Below are 16,057 nucleotides of genomic sequence, written 5' to 3'. Positions count from 1 at the left end.
TCTGGCCATGTCAACAGGGTCACAGGATTTGGCCTGTTTTATAGGATTCATATGATCTCTGCTGGCTGGAAAAAGCCACGCAAGGCTCAGGCGTTGTGGTGAAGCAACAGGTCCCTCGTGCACGAGATTGACGACAGAGCTCATGGCTGAAAATGCTGTACGACTGGCAGAAAAGACACAGATCGAAATGAACAGCTTCTGGTGACAGAACAGGGCAACAGGAAGGTGGAAAGACAAGAGGAGCCAAAGTACGTTTAGAAAAGGTGCTTCCTTTAATTATCCAGGTACCAATGGTAGAGGAAAAACTCAAAATTCTCAAGAGACCACATGTTATTTTGTGATCTGTTAGTGTGTAATGTTTTCATCGTTGGAAAAGCAGAAATAGATGATCACTTTTGGTATCAAAATGTTTCTAAACAAAACCATATATCTGTAGAGCGCTTTCTGTAATTCCTATTACTGGTGCCCTCATCCCAGCAGAACCCAGAGGTGCTGTCCAGCATCCCTCCCTTTCAGCCTGGAGAGCCTCCTTCCACCCTTGTAAGGCAGGTTTGCCGGCAACAATCACTCTCAGGGCTTTGATTTCCTGGGAATGTGTCTTTTTTTCTTTTTTTCCCAGTGTTCCAAGATTCACTGTTGATGCACCACACCCAGAGTCTCTTTCACCGTCATTTTTGAATGGTAGTTTTGCCAAATATGGAATTCTTAATCTCAGGCCCTTGGGGCTTCCTCTCGGAAAGCTGCCGGCTGTACTGAAGAGGCAGCTGGGATCCCCCTTCCAACAGACAACCCAGGGTCCCATTTGTTCCCATCTCTTTCCCCCTTCCCCGAAGCCACATTTCTGTTTAGGTACCGAAACATGTCTTTTAAAACAATGCTTGCAAAGGAGCAAGAAGTGATAACTGTTTTCTTTTTCTCCAGCCATTTAAAACGTGTCATCCCATTAACTGATCAGTTCCCTTGTGTGTGAGGAGTCATTTATTTCTTGCTGATTTCATGATTTTTCCTTGTCTTTGTCTATCAACAGTTTGTAATGTTTCTACACGAGCTGTCTTTGTATTTACCCTTCCTTGGGGAGAGGGCAAGGGAGGCCTCTCAGATGCATAGATCAACATTTCTCATCACATTTCGGGAGGCAGATTGGCCACAGAGACACTGAAGGAGGAAGACATGAACAAATGTCTTTGGAGAAGGTGACAGTGTGCTGGGTTTCCTGTTCCATCTCCGGCTCCCCTCTACACCTTCTCTCCTGAACTCCCTCCCTCTCCAGATGGGGTCCAGACCACTGGATTTACTGAGGTGGCAACGGTACACCAGTGTGGCAAGGCGGCTCTACCCCGTCACGCTGGACTGGAAGAGCTGGAGCCTCTCCTCCTTTCCAAAGACAGACTTTACTTTTCTAGGAACAATGAGCTTAATCCAGAGGCATTAAAGTTCACGTGCATCTCGCGCCCAGCTGCTCTAGAATTCATGGAACTGAATCACATGTGCAAACATAAAAGGCACCTCTCCTCTTCCCCTTTCTTCTACAAATGACCCTGCTTTTATCTAAGAAATTTAAAGAATTCTGTTTCTTAACTCGTTTGATTACAGAGGCTTTTTCTCAGTTGGTTGCTCCTTCTCTGACTCTACAAATTGGAATGACAACTGACTTACATCTGGGTTTTTTACATTCTTTCCTGAAGTCTTCTACTGAGCACCTTAGTACTCATTCATCCCTTCCTCCAACGGTTTTTGGTGAATAGGTAATCACACAACACTACAAAAACGAAAACAGGCTCTAGTTAAATATTAAGAATGCAAGTTGGTGCAGCCCCTTTGGAAAACAGTGTGGAGATTCCTTAAGAAATTAAAAATTGAGCTTCCCTATGACCCTGCAGTTGCACTACTGGGTATTTACCCCAAAGATACAGATGTAGTGAAAAGAAGGGCCATCTGTACCCCAATGTTCATAGCAGCAATGGCCACAGTAACCAAACTGTGGAAAGAACCAAGATGTCCTTCAACAGACGAATGGATAAGGAAGATGTGGTCCATATACACTACGGAGTATGATGCCTCCATCAGAAAGGATGAATACCCAACTTTTGTATCAACATGGACAGGACTGGAAGAGATTATGCGGAGTGAAATAAGTCAAGCAGAGAGAGTCAGTTATCATATGGTTTCACTTACTTGTGGAGCATAAGGAATAACATGGAGGACATTGGGAGCTGGAGAGGAGAAGGGAGTTGGGGAAAGCTGGAGGGAGAGATGAAGCATGAGAGACTGTGGACTCTGAGAAACAAACTGAGGGTTTTGAAGGGGCGGGGGTGGGAGGTTGGAGGAGCCTGGTGGTGGGAATTATGGAGGGCATGTGTTGCATGGAGCACTCAGTGTGGTGCATAAACAATGAATTCTGGAACACTAAAAAGAAATTTAAAAATAAATTAAAACTTTTTAAAAAATAAATAAAAATTAGTCTGCCTTCAACCTCCTTCCTGTCCCTTTTAGAATGCTGACTCTGAAAATACCATCAAAATAGCCTGCTGATAAACAAAGCCGACTTTATTCCTATCTTGATAAAGGAGAGTATGACCTTGACAGAGTACTAGTATCTACTAGAGGGGAGTGAAAAGTAAGGCTATTCCTGATGTTTTGGGGTGAGGTATATGATCAGGTTTTCAATTCAGGGGTTTTAATTAGGACTGGGTGAGTACCATGGTATAACACTTTAGGATTTGTAGGCTCAACCAAGTGAGACTTTTGAGGGAGGTATTTCCTGTGCCTTAGAGAGTTAACAGTCATTTAAAAGCTATTAAAAAGCTGAAGAGTTTCATGGTCTCCAACCTGAGTTTTTTCTTGTGAATGTTCATAAGAAGAACAATATAGCTCACAACTTTTGTCTTCCTAGGCAAGGACTGTTTGGAATAGTCATGCATGCTAATGAAGAACAGTAAAGTTGTACTACTGAAAACCAACGCATAGCAGAGTCACGTAACCACAGTCAGGAAGCACACACCCTCCTTCCCCCATCCTGTCTAGGCAAGACACAGTATATATTTCTGCAGACAGGCCTTCAATTACAGGCTAATACACAAGCTTACATGGGCTCATACGCACATTCATACCTTCCCTACTACATTTAATATCATGTTGGGTGCCTTTCCACAGAGTACTTAAAGATTCATCTGAGTTTCTTTTTATGGTGACATAATTTTCCATTTTATAGATAGGTCATTATTAACTCAGCTTACTGCTGACATTTTTTTTTCCAGCTCTTGCCGTTATAAACAATTCTATAACAGACAACTATAAATATGTCATTTCATACTTAAGTGAACACAAGAAAGTGAAATGCAAAGTCAAAGGCTAGGAGCATCCTAAATTTCGACAGACCATCGCAATTCTCTCTATAAAGTTTCTCGGCAAGTGATCTCTCACAAAGAAGGTGTCAACATGCAATTTCTCGTCAGTAGGTCTCAAAGAGGAAAGAGTGTAGTGAGAGGCAAGAGATCTCCGTGATGGAAAGCTTCAATCTGGAGCTTCACTGCCGGGGACTGAATCCTGTTCCTTCTAGCAACATCCCCACAGGCAAGTCGCTTCTGTCTCGGTTTGTCTCTGAGGTGGGCTTAATGACAGCGACGTCGTCAGACTTGTGAGGATCAAAGTAGTTAATATATGTAGAGTGTTTAGAAAAGACGTGGCACCTAGTAAATGCTATCTAAGTAAACTAAGTACAAATAAGGCTTGAGGCTTCCCACCAGTAGAGACATGAAATACCCAGTGCTTACCCAGGAAAACTGCCAATGATTTTAGAGCGAGGACAGGAATCCAAAGAGAAAATGCAATATTCACAGGAAGCTTGTATATACAATCAATTCTATAACTCATTCAATGTGGCTATGTATTCAACTCCCGTCTTTCTCTGTGAGATTAGCAATAAAATTCGCAATTGATTTTAAGGGGAGAGGAATCCCAAAAAAGAGCATTTATTTATTTGAGCGTCTTCTTGTCCCCCAACATGTGACAGGATCTATGGATGCAATGGCTAGTCCATACTACTTTCTCTGTAAACATTTACTGAATGAATAATAAATTAGAGCTTCTGATGGTCAGGAACTCAAAACACCATTAGGAGAGAAAAATAAATGGGAATGGCAGTGTAGAATAGTGGGGACTCTGATGGGAATGAGTAATGGAGGCTAAAGAAGCAGAAGACCAGGGCACCAAACCAGACCGAGGGTCTCAACCCACTAGAAAAGACATTATCCAAACAAGTAAGGGAAAGGTGACCAATGTGTGCCTCATAGAGGGCATCTAGTTAGAGGGATCTGCATTTAGAAAGATTCTGATGAAGCAGCAAGACAATCACTAAAAATCAGTGGTTAAGGAAAGGTTCTAGAGCCAGAAGATTCTACCACTGAATCTTATTTCACCTTGGGCAGGGTCCAGTCATCTCCATAACACACTGCCCTCATCTGTACAAGGGGTCACTTGAGTACTAAGGTCGGAATACCATAAGGCTCAAATAGGTTAAAGCATAAGCCAGTAAGAAAAACGATGGACACAGTAAGACCTTTAAAAAGGTCGGCCATGAAAGAGTGGTTCTGAATGGGTCTAGGGCCATGTGGTTTGTAGCAGCTTTCAGGAGGCTGAATCCTTGGTGCCAACTGTAAGGAAGAGAAACCGAGCTGAGACTTTGGGGTTGAAGAGTGCCTGTGTTTGGGATTTTCCAAAATACAAAGGTTGAATTCGAACCAAATAGGTCATGATGCACTTTCTACTATTGGGAGAGCTGAATGAGCCTGCATTAGCTCTGTTCACACCGCTCTTACTAGACAGGCCCGGATCACACCCCTTCTCTGCTTCTGCCACCGCAGACCTCAGTCTTATCACGCTACCTGTGCACGGGAGCCCCTGCCACCCTCTTGAGGCATTTCCTGGCTCTTCTCCCGTGGTGTGGATGGGGTCACCCACTGGCATGAAAAAGAACCGAAGGTGTGTGTGGGATCTTTGGTTTGTGCTGCTCGCTGATCACACCCAGTTTTGAGGTTTTTGTTTTTGTTTTTGTTTTAAATCTTTCAAGCCTATATACTTAGAAATTGCCCACAGTGGTTTCAATTCTACTTTCTTTTAAATTAATAGCTCAGAGAACTTTATGCGTTAATCATACTCTCTGCTCTCTTTTTAAAATGTATTATTTTACATTTTCTTATTCCTTCTTCTGCCAGCTGCAAAGAAATTTCTGTCATTTATTCTCATTGACTTCTTGTCTTCATATTTTCAAATACATACATTTCTATCAAGATAGATAACCGTTTATCCTGACCTTTATTACCTGCCTCTAATCTAAACATAATAAAGATTCTTTGCTATTTTAATGGCTCAAATATTAGCGAGCCAGATTATTGTTTTTATTTTTACAGCAAATGGTTCAACTAGGCTCTCAAGAATACGTTACCCACACAAAATCCATGCCGCTCTTCCCTCATGGGCGAGGCCCTGTGCACCTGCACTTCGTTCCAGACGCCCACACCTACCCCCTCCTGCCGTCCCACATGACTTCCTCCTTCCCTTCTAGATGCTGCCGTATCCCTCTGGAGAGTAGGGCAGGCACGCTTACTGCCCATTAGAGCAGATTCTGGTTCCCCAATCTCAAGAGTTCCACTTTTCTAATGCAACTCATTGCACGTTCAAGTATCTCCTGGCCCTCTTTCTGCTCCTGTGTGAGAACCAGAGCTCGAAGAACCAGTGCCCATGCCAATACTCTGGCTGTGAGGAATGAGGTCTTTTGTCTCAGACCTGGCAATCTGTGTCTTCTGCCTGCCTCTGTGACACGGTATCAGGATAACTTGCCAGCTTGCAAGTAAGTTAAATCTCAGACCTTTCATAGCTCTTGACAGTGGCTTTATTCCAATTCTCTTAATTCTCTAAATATGTTCTTCCAGAATTTGCACAGTGGGTGTTCTACAGAGAGAGAGCTGCCCTCCCCTGTTCACCACTGCATGACTCACAACCGCCAGGATATGGAAACAACACAAGTGTCCTTCAACAGACAAATAGATAAAGAGGATGTGGGAGACTACAGGTGTGAACGCACACACATTCGTGCTTACACACATACACATATATTCTCAAATTATCCAGCCATAAAAAAAGGAGGAAATGCTGACCTTTGCAACAACATGAATGGCCTGGGGAACATTACAGTAGGTGAAATAAGCCAAACACAGAAAAAGAAATACTGTATGATCTCTATATGATCTCAATTATATCTGGAATTTTAAAAAGTTAAGGTGACAGGAACAGAGTAGAACAGTGTTGCTAGGGGTTGGGGAGCTGGACAGATGTTGGTCAAAAGGTCCAAACTTTCAATCATAAAATAAGTTTTAGGGATTGACTGTGCAGCACGGAGACTGCAGCGAATAATGCTGTATTGTACACCTGAAATTTGCTAGAAGCGATCTTAAGTGTTCTCACCCAACACAGACACACACACATACACACACACACACGGTGGTGGATGTGTTACCTAGCTTGGTTGTGGCAATCCTTTCACAAGATATTATCCAATCATCCCATTCTATACCTTAGACATACACAGTTTCTAATGTTGATTTTACTTTAATAAAGCAGGAGGTTGGTGTGGGGGAGAGAACACTGATGAAAGAAAATTCCAGGGTTAGAGCCCTAGTGTAGTCCCACAAACACCTCAGGCCAGATGAGCTGAAGGAAAGAGGACCACAGAACAGTGGTCTGAGACAAAAAGAAGCTACCTAGCAAGCCAAACAGAGATGGACATCCATCCATCCAGAAAGACCAACAGAAAAGACTAGTTATGTCTGATTGTATGTAACTAGTTCTGGAAAAAGGTCTTACTGCTCTGGTGAAAAGAAAAAGGTGAGGATGGAGTAATTAAAGATTCCTCAGAACTGACAACTGAAAGGTTCAATTACCAAAATCCAGTGAGAAAACAAAAGTCGCCCTGGAAGAGACAGACGTACAGTATGCTACAGGGCTCAGAATAATATTTGCATATTATAATGACGTACGTTCTGAAAACAGATTTCATCTTTAGTGGGAGGATGACAAGAGGAGAAGTATGTGGGCATATTTGTGTTCATGTGTACACAGTATTGTAAGTGAGCTGGGAAGACAAGAGGGGATGCCTAAAATCTAGGAATGATGTATCACTACAGGCATTTTACATAGAATAGAAACACGAGAATACCAAGAGGAGGAGGCAGAAGAGCTGACTTCTAAGAACCAGGAATCATGGGTAGATAGACAACTGTTTTAATAATGCAGTATCATTTTGTATTTTGAATTCTGCATTTGGATTATTTATAAAAACTAAATTCAATTGTAAAAATTCAGTTTGACTTTTGGATGACTAGAAATGGTATATATATAAAACCAGAAATGAGTCAGTCAAACAAAAGCCTGGCGAGGAAACAAACAGAGTAAGAAATTGTAGTAAATGGAAAATGGAGGGTGACAGTAATACCCAGCAATTTCTCTAATTATAAAAGATGTGAGTGGATTAAGTTAATCAATTGAAACGAAAAGTCTCTCAGACTGAATTTTAATAATCTGACACTACACTATGAAAATAAAATGATATAGGTTGAAAATGAAGAGGTTGAAATGGGATACAGGAAAATGTTGACCAAAAAAGTTGATATAATATTACTAACATCAGACAAAAATTGTATACCAACTGAAAACCAGCCCAGGACCTAGACTATTGATAAGGAAAATAATTCACCAGGAAATTATTCCATTCATGAGCTTATAAAGTCCTAACAGCCTTGCTTCAAATTGTATTATGCAAAAATTGATAAAACTACTGGAAGAAATTTAATACCCAGTAACAGGAGATTGTCACACAGTTCTCTCAGAAACTAATAAAACATTCAATGGGTCAAGAGGGCTAAAAACAGTAGAAGGACAACAAAAAACCTGGTCTAAAGCCTAACCTTCTTACCAAGCATGGCCACTCTTCTGACCCTAAAGAATGCTTCAACAAATTCTGAACTATTGGTATTATATAAATAATTTTCATCGACCACAATGCATTAAGAAATCAAGCCCCATCCTAAAAAGGTAGCCAAACCCTTAATTACTCCTCCTCATAGATGGGAATATTTACTTCATAAACACTTTCATGCCAGCCAAATATTTACTCAAATATTTACTCATCCAATCTTTACAACAGCTGCTTGAGGAAGTACTATCTCCTCCCAGATCTTATGAACGAGGCAGTAGAAACAAGGAGAGAAGGAACAACTCCTCCAAAGTCATGGAGAGACAGAAACCCAGCTCCGTGACTCCAGGGTGTAGACCCTGGACTCTTGCCTCATGCTTATTCTGTTCACAGACCTCTAAGTAAAAGGAGTTAAAGAAGATGTAACTCTCCAACTTTCCCAGCACCATCTATTGAAGAGACTTTTTTCCATTGGATATTTTTTCTTGCATACAAATGGCTAACAGAGAGATGAAACAATGTTCATCATCATTAGCCATCAGGAAATTCAAATCAAAACAACACTGAGATGCCACCTTACACCTGTCAGAATGGCAAAACTTAACAATACAGGAAACAACAAATGTTGGAGAGGATGTGGAGAAAGGGGAACCCTCTCACACTGTTGGTGGGAATGCAAGTTGGTGCAGCCACTTGGAAAACAGTATGGAAGTTTCTCAAAAACTAAAAATAGAGCTACCCTATAACCTGACAACTGCACTACTGGGTATTTACCCCAAAGATACAGAAGTAGTGAAAAGAAGGGCCATCTGTACCCAGGTGTTCATAGCAACAATGTCCACAATAGTCAAACTGTGGAAGGACCCAAGATGCCTTCAACAGATGAATGGATAAAGAAGATGTGGTCCATATATACAATGGAATATTACTTAGCCATCAGAAAGGATGAATCCCCACCATTTGCATTGATAGGGATAGAACTGGAGGAGACTGTGCTGAGTGAAATAAGTCAAGCAGAGGAAGTCAATTATCATATGATTTCACTTATTTGTGGAGCATAAGAAATAGCATAGAGGACATTAGGAGAAGGAAGGGACAAATGGAGGGAGGGAATCAGAAGAGGAGATGAACCGTGAGAGACTATGGACTCTGAGAAACAAACTGTGGGTTTGGGGGGAGGGTGTGGGGATGGGTGAGCCCAGTGATGTGTATTAAGGAGGGCACATGTTGCACAGAACACTAGGTGTTCTGTGCAAACAATGAATCATGGAACATTACATCAAAAACTAATGATGGGCTGTATGGTGACTAAGATAATAAAAAAAAAAAAAGAAGATACAAAAACAAAAATTTTTAAAATACACAGTATTACAACTTAAAACAGAAACATTACATATCAAAGTAATGAGTGCTATTCAGAGCAGTTCTCAGAAATTTATAGCTTTGTGTATTTAGCATAAGAGGGAAGATAAGTAAAAGATTCTAATCCAGAAAGCTTGGAAAAGAACAAAATAAACCCAAAGGAAGTAGAAACAAATAATAACTAAGTAGAATTTAAATACCAAAGTAAACATGAAACAACAGAAATGTCATTTTTTTAAAATTCAGAATAAAAAATTTATCAGAATAATAACCCCACAAAAATGGAAAAGAAGTGGGGAAAAAAAAAAACTACTCTTTCAAAAAAACAAACAAGAAAAGATACCAGGTTCAAAGCTTAGACAAGGCGTGAAATTTCCCCAGCACTGAAAAACATTGCTAATTGCAAATGTTTGTTACCAAAAATAGGCAAAGAAGAGAAAGATATTTAAGAGATAATTATTGGCAAATAACGGGTAGATGAAAAAATAGCTAATTGAATTCAGTAGTGTATACTGATCTTGGTCTTTTTGACTAAGGGTTTTCCTTAAAAATGAATGAATCAACATTAGAAAAATCTATTAATGTAATTCACCACCCTAACCAATTAAAGAGAAAAAGTATACAACTGTATCCACTGCATCCATGGATCTAGAAAAGGAACCAGCTGAAAATTCAGGAGAGGCCTTGGGATAAAGCTGCAGACGGACTGGGGAATAGACGGACCCTCCTTCATCTGACAGAGGGAATCGGTCAGGCAGGTACAGCTCAGCAGCCCCTTTCATGGGGACGGAAGCATGAGAAGCACGTGGAAGATCTGAGAGAGAGGGCGAGCGCACAGGGGTGTGGCAGGGAGGGGCAGAGGTGGAGAGAGAATCTCAAGCCGACTCCCTGCAGGGTGCGGAGCCTGATGGGCTCCATCTCAGGACCAGAGATCACAACCTGAGAGGAAACCCAGGGCTGGACGCTTAACCAGCTGCCCTACCCAGCTGCCCCAGGAGAAGCATCTTCATTAAAATCTGAAAAAAAAAAGGAAAAGTGCCCCCCGGAACGGCTAGTTTTCGATACAGTATCATAGCCCGTCGCTGGGTGCAACAGGAGGAGATATAAAAAGTCAGAACGGAAAAGACAAAACTGCCAAAATAGACAGATGATGTAATCAATGTATTTTCTCCCTTCTCAGAAAAAAGCCTCCATCCACTCCAGATTTCTCACAGTCTTTTTACATCTAAACTGATCTTATGTCAGATAAACATACACTAAGAATCTTACATTTTCTAAAAATGTACTCATTTTCCAGTTTGTAATTTCAATCCATCAGGGTTTCCTCTTTTCTCATAGGTTTCAAACCCCAAGATTAACCCATGGTTTTCAGGTCTTGGTAACACCTGCTGCCCGCCCTCCCCCTCCCCCACGCCCGCTGCAGACGGTATCCACGGTCCCACGGGGCTGTGTTCTGGGCCCCCTGCATTGGTTAACACAGTCCGTATGTGTCTCTCTCCGCTGTGGGGCTCTCTCGGCTTCATGGCTTAGGAGGCCAAGTGTTTCCGGGTTCTCCCGAGTCATGAGACATGAGAGGCTAATGGACTGCCCTACTTTCAAGTACTCATGCCTCAGTCTGCTGCTTCTTAGAAAGGGAGGCTCTCCCACTTTGACAGGTGTCCAAGAGAAGGGCATGAACCTGGCACCAGAACTAGGGAACACCCAGGAGCGCGAGTCCCAGGGAAGCTGACAGATCTGGGGTCTGATTTGCCTGTGGGAAAGCCTGTCTGGGGCTCACGGCAGGAAAGACAGACAAGGCTGGGTCTGCTGCTTGCACAAATGTAGGGGGAGACGTGGGAGAGGCAGGAATGACTCCAGTCAGGCTTCCTTTGTCCTCTTCCTCAGAATGAGGGTCTCCGATGTCCCTGTAACACACAGTGATGGCCTGGAGGGGGACATGCAGAGCCACGCAGCTGGCACCGGGTACAGCCGCCGTGGCCGTGGGCTCTGCTCCGCTCCCTGCACCTGGCACGTGGGATGTGCTCCGTGAGTTCTTGTTGAGAGCATCTAGGAGTGAATGAGTCACAGCTCCAGAACATTGGAAATGGAAGGGCCTTGAGATCCGAGTGTGCGTGGTTTGTCTGCTCCCTTAGACAGCTGGATCCTGAGGCCAGGGCTCCTCCCCATCGACTGAGCAGAGCAGGGCTGCATCCTGATGCAAAGGCTTTGCTCCTGGGGAACATCAGGCTGCCTACACACACACACACACACACACACACACACACACACACACACACAGTCTGTGGGATCGGGCTGATGAGCTCCGGTCTCATGAGATCCCCAGACATCAGGAGATTTGGATCTTGCCATTGCTGCCCTGGGGACAGTCACTGTGACTTCGGGGAGAGAGACCCCAGAGGCCAGGAGCACAGTCCTCCCTCAGCCTAAAATCCACACTTAAGGGGCAGGGCTATGGAAGGCACAGGGGAACCTGGTGCTGCTTTCTGCTTCTCCCACGTTGGACCGATCAGAAGCAGAATTAACCGGCAGACCTCAGTGAGTTCTCAGATCTTCAGGGCCTCCCTTCAGAAGAATCTGTGCAAGCTGTGTCTGCCCCACAGAGCGGGCACTGGCAATCGTGGGTCTACACTCTCAAGCGTTACCCTCTGAAGCTAGAGCAAGTCTCAGCCCTGCCTGGAGAGATGTAAGTCACCCCCCATGACTCAGTAGAGCGGGGACTCTTGTCTGACTCGGTGGGGACTCCTCTGCCCTGCTGGAAAATCTCAGGCAGAACTTTCAAAGGGCTTAACTGGTCCACTGACCCCAAAATACAGCATTCAGGGCATCACACAGGGTGAGCCAGGGGAACTGGGAACATGCCATCGCAGCCCTCACTGTCTGTCATGCTCCTGGCACACAGGGCTGGTGGCGAGCCACGGGACGTTGGACTCTGATGGAGTAAACCCAAGAGTCCCCTTTATACCAGAAAAAGCCTATTTCCTGAATATGGAAGTCTCCACCATTGCCTCCCATTTCTTGCCCCAGATACCAACCAGAGGCTAGGAAGGTGAGGGTCAGGCTCACACATCAGTGTTTTGTGAATGCAGGAGCCCAGGCAGGAGCTCCAGGAGACGGGCATGTCTGCAGAGTGGCTGCCCTGGGAATGGCTTACCCAGCCCAGCCCACACCCACACCCTCCCCATCCAGGGCTCTCGCTCCCCTGCTGGCATATTTCCTGCCTTCCCACCTCCTCCTCCCCCTGCGGCTTCCAAAATCTAGAGAAGGACCCTCAACCCCACAAGCTATTGTGTATGTTCTAGATGAAGACCAACCACCTTCTAATTTGAGCCAGGCTTGGGAGGGGAGGAGTGAAGATAATACAATGACCTAAAATATTCATACTTTGGCATCTGTGCTCATCTCTACAAATGGTGACCATTTATTGATAGTCTACTGTACACTGGGCCCTCTGGTAAATAGCTTCTGGCCATCTTCTCACACAATTCGTCCATCAGCTCTCCATCGTGGAGATCGGTACTGTCTTCTCCTTCCAGGGAAAGGCCCTGAAGCCTGAAGAGACCAAGGTTTATGAGGTCACATGTGAAGTTGTGGGAGCTTGGATTTGTTCACGGGGGTGTGTGGACCCCAGACCAGCTCCAGCCCCACCCAGATTTCAGAATCTAGAACCAGACAGGAGGTGGGAAGAGGGGCCTGGGCTTCTAAGTCAATAGAGATTCGAGGAATCAATCACAAGGGCCATTCAAGAACATGAGAAACAGTGTATGTGTTTGGGGGGTCTAGTTGAGGAGAACCCAGTAGAGAGTGGGAAGGGGAGGCTGCATGAAAGAGCAGGGTACTTAACGTACCGCTTGCTTCTCACATACCAAGAACTATGCTGGGCTTTTCACACATAGTAATTCATATGATCTCCATAGTAACACTGTGAGAATATATTATTCTATTTTATAGATGAACAAACGCAGACAAATGAAATGAGCAAAGAAAAGCATCCCTGCACTTACACTGGGGTTAAAGCCAGAGACTTCTACAAACTTAAATATTTTGTTCTTTTTATCACTGTTTTCTTCTAGCTATTGCTACTTCAAACCTTTAGGATGTTTCAGATGCTCTACTGTGTTTAGAGACTAGGAAACAAGCAGGAAGGACCCTTCACACAGAAGGCAACAAAGATGTTGAAAAAATCAGAGGTATTTGGGGAACATAGGAAGGAAGCAGGCTCTGGGTCACAGAATGTCCTGGGTCCACAAGACTCTCATCAAGGGAAGAAGGCAGTGTATCCTCTCACTGCCTCTTCTAGGCATCGGATTTTGAGTGGAAGCCGGAAGAAGGCCGAGCTCTGTGCTGTGAGCAGAGCCAGACCGGCCTGCTCCCTCCCAGAAGCATGCCGCCAATGGCGATCTGTCCCTGGCTTGAATTCTTGCCTTACACAGGTCCCTTCACAACTGGTTCTGGCAAGTGCTGTCACTGCCGGACTGAAGCAGTGAGCTGAGGTGGACGTCCAGTGCTGTGCACTCACTCTAGAGCCTTCTCTGCTCTACATCTGCTCCAGCCAAGCACGTGAGCTACTGCTACCACTCTCTGTACATATTTATTCTCATCCCCAGCCCCCTGTATCTGTCCCCAGTGCCAGGTCCCAGAGAACTTGGGAAGACCTGGAGAAGCTGGCCAGTGTCTGAGAACAAAGAGATTCAGAATCCTGGAGCAACACCCGTTTTGAGTCCCTGCACGTGGCTGATGAGGAGCCTGGAGCCTCCCATTTCCAGCCTGGATGTTCAACCTTCCCACTTCATCTCTTTCAGACCCAGATTCCCCTTGATGCCAAGACCCAACTTCACTGTGGTGACACACTTCACCTTTGAAGGCTTTTCCATTTTTGGGTGGCAGCACAGACTCATCCTCTTTGTGGTCTTTCTAGTCTTGTACCTGTTGACCCTTGCCAGCAATGCCATCATCTTGATGGTTATCCGCCTCAACCGTCAACTTCACACACCCATGTACTTCTTCCTGAGCGTCCTGTCCATGTCTGAGACCTGTTACACCGTGGCCATCATCCCCCGGATGCTGTCCAGTCTCCTGAGCCCCCAACAAGCCATCTCCATTCCAGACTGTGCCACTCAGCTCTTCTTCTATCTCACCTTCGGCATCAACAACTGCTTCCTGCTTACGGCCATGGGCTACGACCGCTACGTGGCCATCTGCAACCCCCTACGGTACTCGGTTGTCATGGGCAAAAGGACCTGTATACAGCTGGCAAGCGGATGCTGGAGCATTGGTCTGAGCACAGCCATCATCCAGGTGTCTTCTGTGTTCAGCCTGCCCTTCTGTGATGCCAATGTCATTTCCCACTTCTTCTGTGACATCCGGCCCCTAATGAAGCTGGCTTGTGCTGACACCACCATCAAAGAATTTATCACTTTGCTCATCAGTCTGTGTGTCCTTGTTCTGCCCATGGTGCTGATCTTCATCTCCTACGTCCTGATTGTCTCCACCATCCTCAAGATGGCCTCTGCTGAAGGCCGGAAGAAGGCTTTTGCCACCTGCGCGTCCCATCTCACCGTGGTCATCGTCCACTATGGCTGCACCTCCTTCATCTACCTAAAACCCAAATCCCAAAATTCCCTGCAGGACAGACTCATCTCCGTGACCTACACAGTCATCACCCCCCTACTGAATCCTGTTGTATACAGCCTGAGGAACAAAGAGGTCAAGGATGCCTTGCTCAGAGCTTTAGGCAAAAAGCCTTTCTCTTAGGTGCTGGTCAGCCTCCATAATACAGTTTGCTGAGGGGGCGCAGAGAGGGAGCTTGTCAGCTAAGAGGCACCAGGTACCCAGTCCAGGCAGCAACAGGGAAAGAGGGGGATAGGGTAAAACCAGGAAGGGAAAGATCACTCAGAGACGGAGGGATGCCCTAAACCAACAGAGGGGCTTACCAGGCTTGATGAAAACCAAGTAAGAAAGACTATTCAGGAGCTGAACTATCAGGTTAGACCTTGTTCCTCTTACCCTTGGCATAAGGGACAGTGAGCTAGTAGTGAGAATGGAAGAAGATATAGTATCCATCAGAGGAATTTATGGACTCAGAACTTGGCCTCAGCATGAAAACTGGGAGCATTGAAATAACAAGTCCTCCATTATTTACACATAACACTTTCTAGGCTGTATTTCATATGACAATAAAGGAAAAATCCACTCCATTCATCTACCGTGTGCCTACTCCTACCTGCGTGGACCCTAGACAGCTACGCCAGACACAGGCTCTGATAGCCGGTTGACAAACTGGTTGAGAAGTGTCAAGCAAAAACCATAAAAACCACTTCTCAGATGTTGAGGGTTGCAGAAAAAGAGCCCCCATCTTTCATGTCCATCCCCCTCATCCCCGGACACCTGGGTGATTTAACAGACTCTGCGGCTGCTCTACCCAGGTCCCCTCCATAGGCTGGCACCCCCACACCAGCCAATGGGGATGCGTGAGTGCCCAGGACTCCTAGCTCCCCCCACCCCCACTCTGAACAATCACCGCTGGCTGGTAGGAGGCTCTCTCGGGGGAGGGGGGACACATACCTCCCTCCCACCCAGGAGGCACAAAAGGCCACCCATCTTGCCTCAAGGTGGGACTAATCTAGAGTCTTCTGTCGTATCAGGCTGCAGGGAGCCTGTGACCCAGACCACATCCTGACTGAGCTCTGACCCACCCCGCCTGCTTCCCTCACTCCGTTTTCTGAGTGT

General features: G+C 45.1%; 2 protein-coding genes across 2 annotated transcripts in view; one reads left to right on the top strand and one right to left on the bottom strand.

Moving 5' to 3' along the window:
• LOC132026239 (olfactory receptor 10J3-like) overlaps positions 1 to 16,057 on the bottom strand; it is a 148,117-nt gene that overhangs the window by 68,522 nt on the left and 63,538 nt on the right.
• Positions 14,147 to 15,082, top strand: LOC132026237 (olfactory receptor 10J4). The gene has a single exon (XM_059414144.1). The coding sequence runs from the start codon at positions 14,147 to 14,149 to the stop codon at positions 15,080 to 15,082; it is 936 nt and encodes a 311-aa protein (XP_059270127.1).

This window comes from Mustela nigripes, chromosome 10 (genome assembly GCF_022355385.1).
Source record: "Mustela nigripes isolate SB6536 chromosome 10, MUSNIG.SB6536, whole genome shotgun sequence".
Taxonomy (NCBI): Eukaryota; Metazoa; Chordata; class Mammalia; order Carnivora; family Mustelidae; genus Mustela; species Mustela nigripes.
The sequence above is the reverse complement of the archived record's forward strand: the minus strand, read 5'-3'. Positions and strand labels throughout refer to the sequence as shown.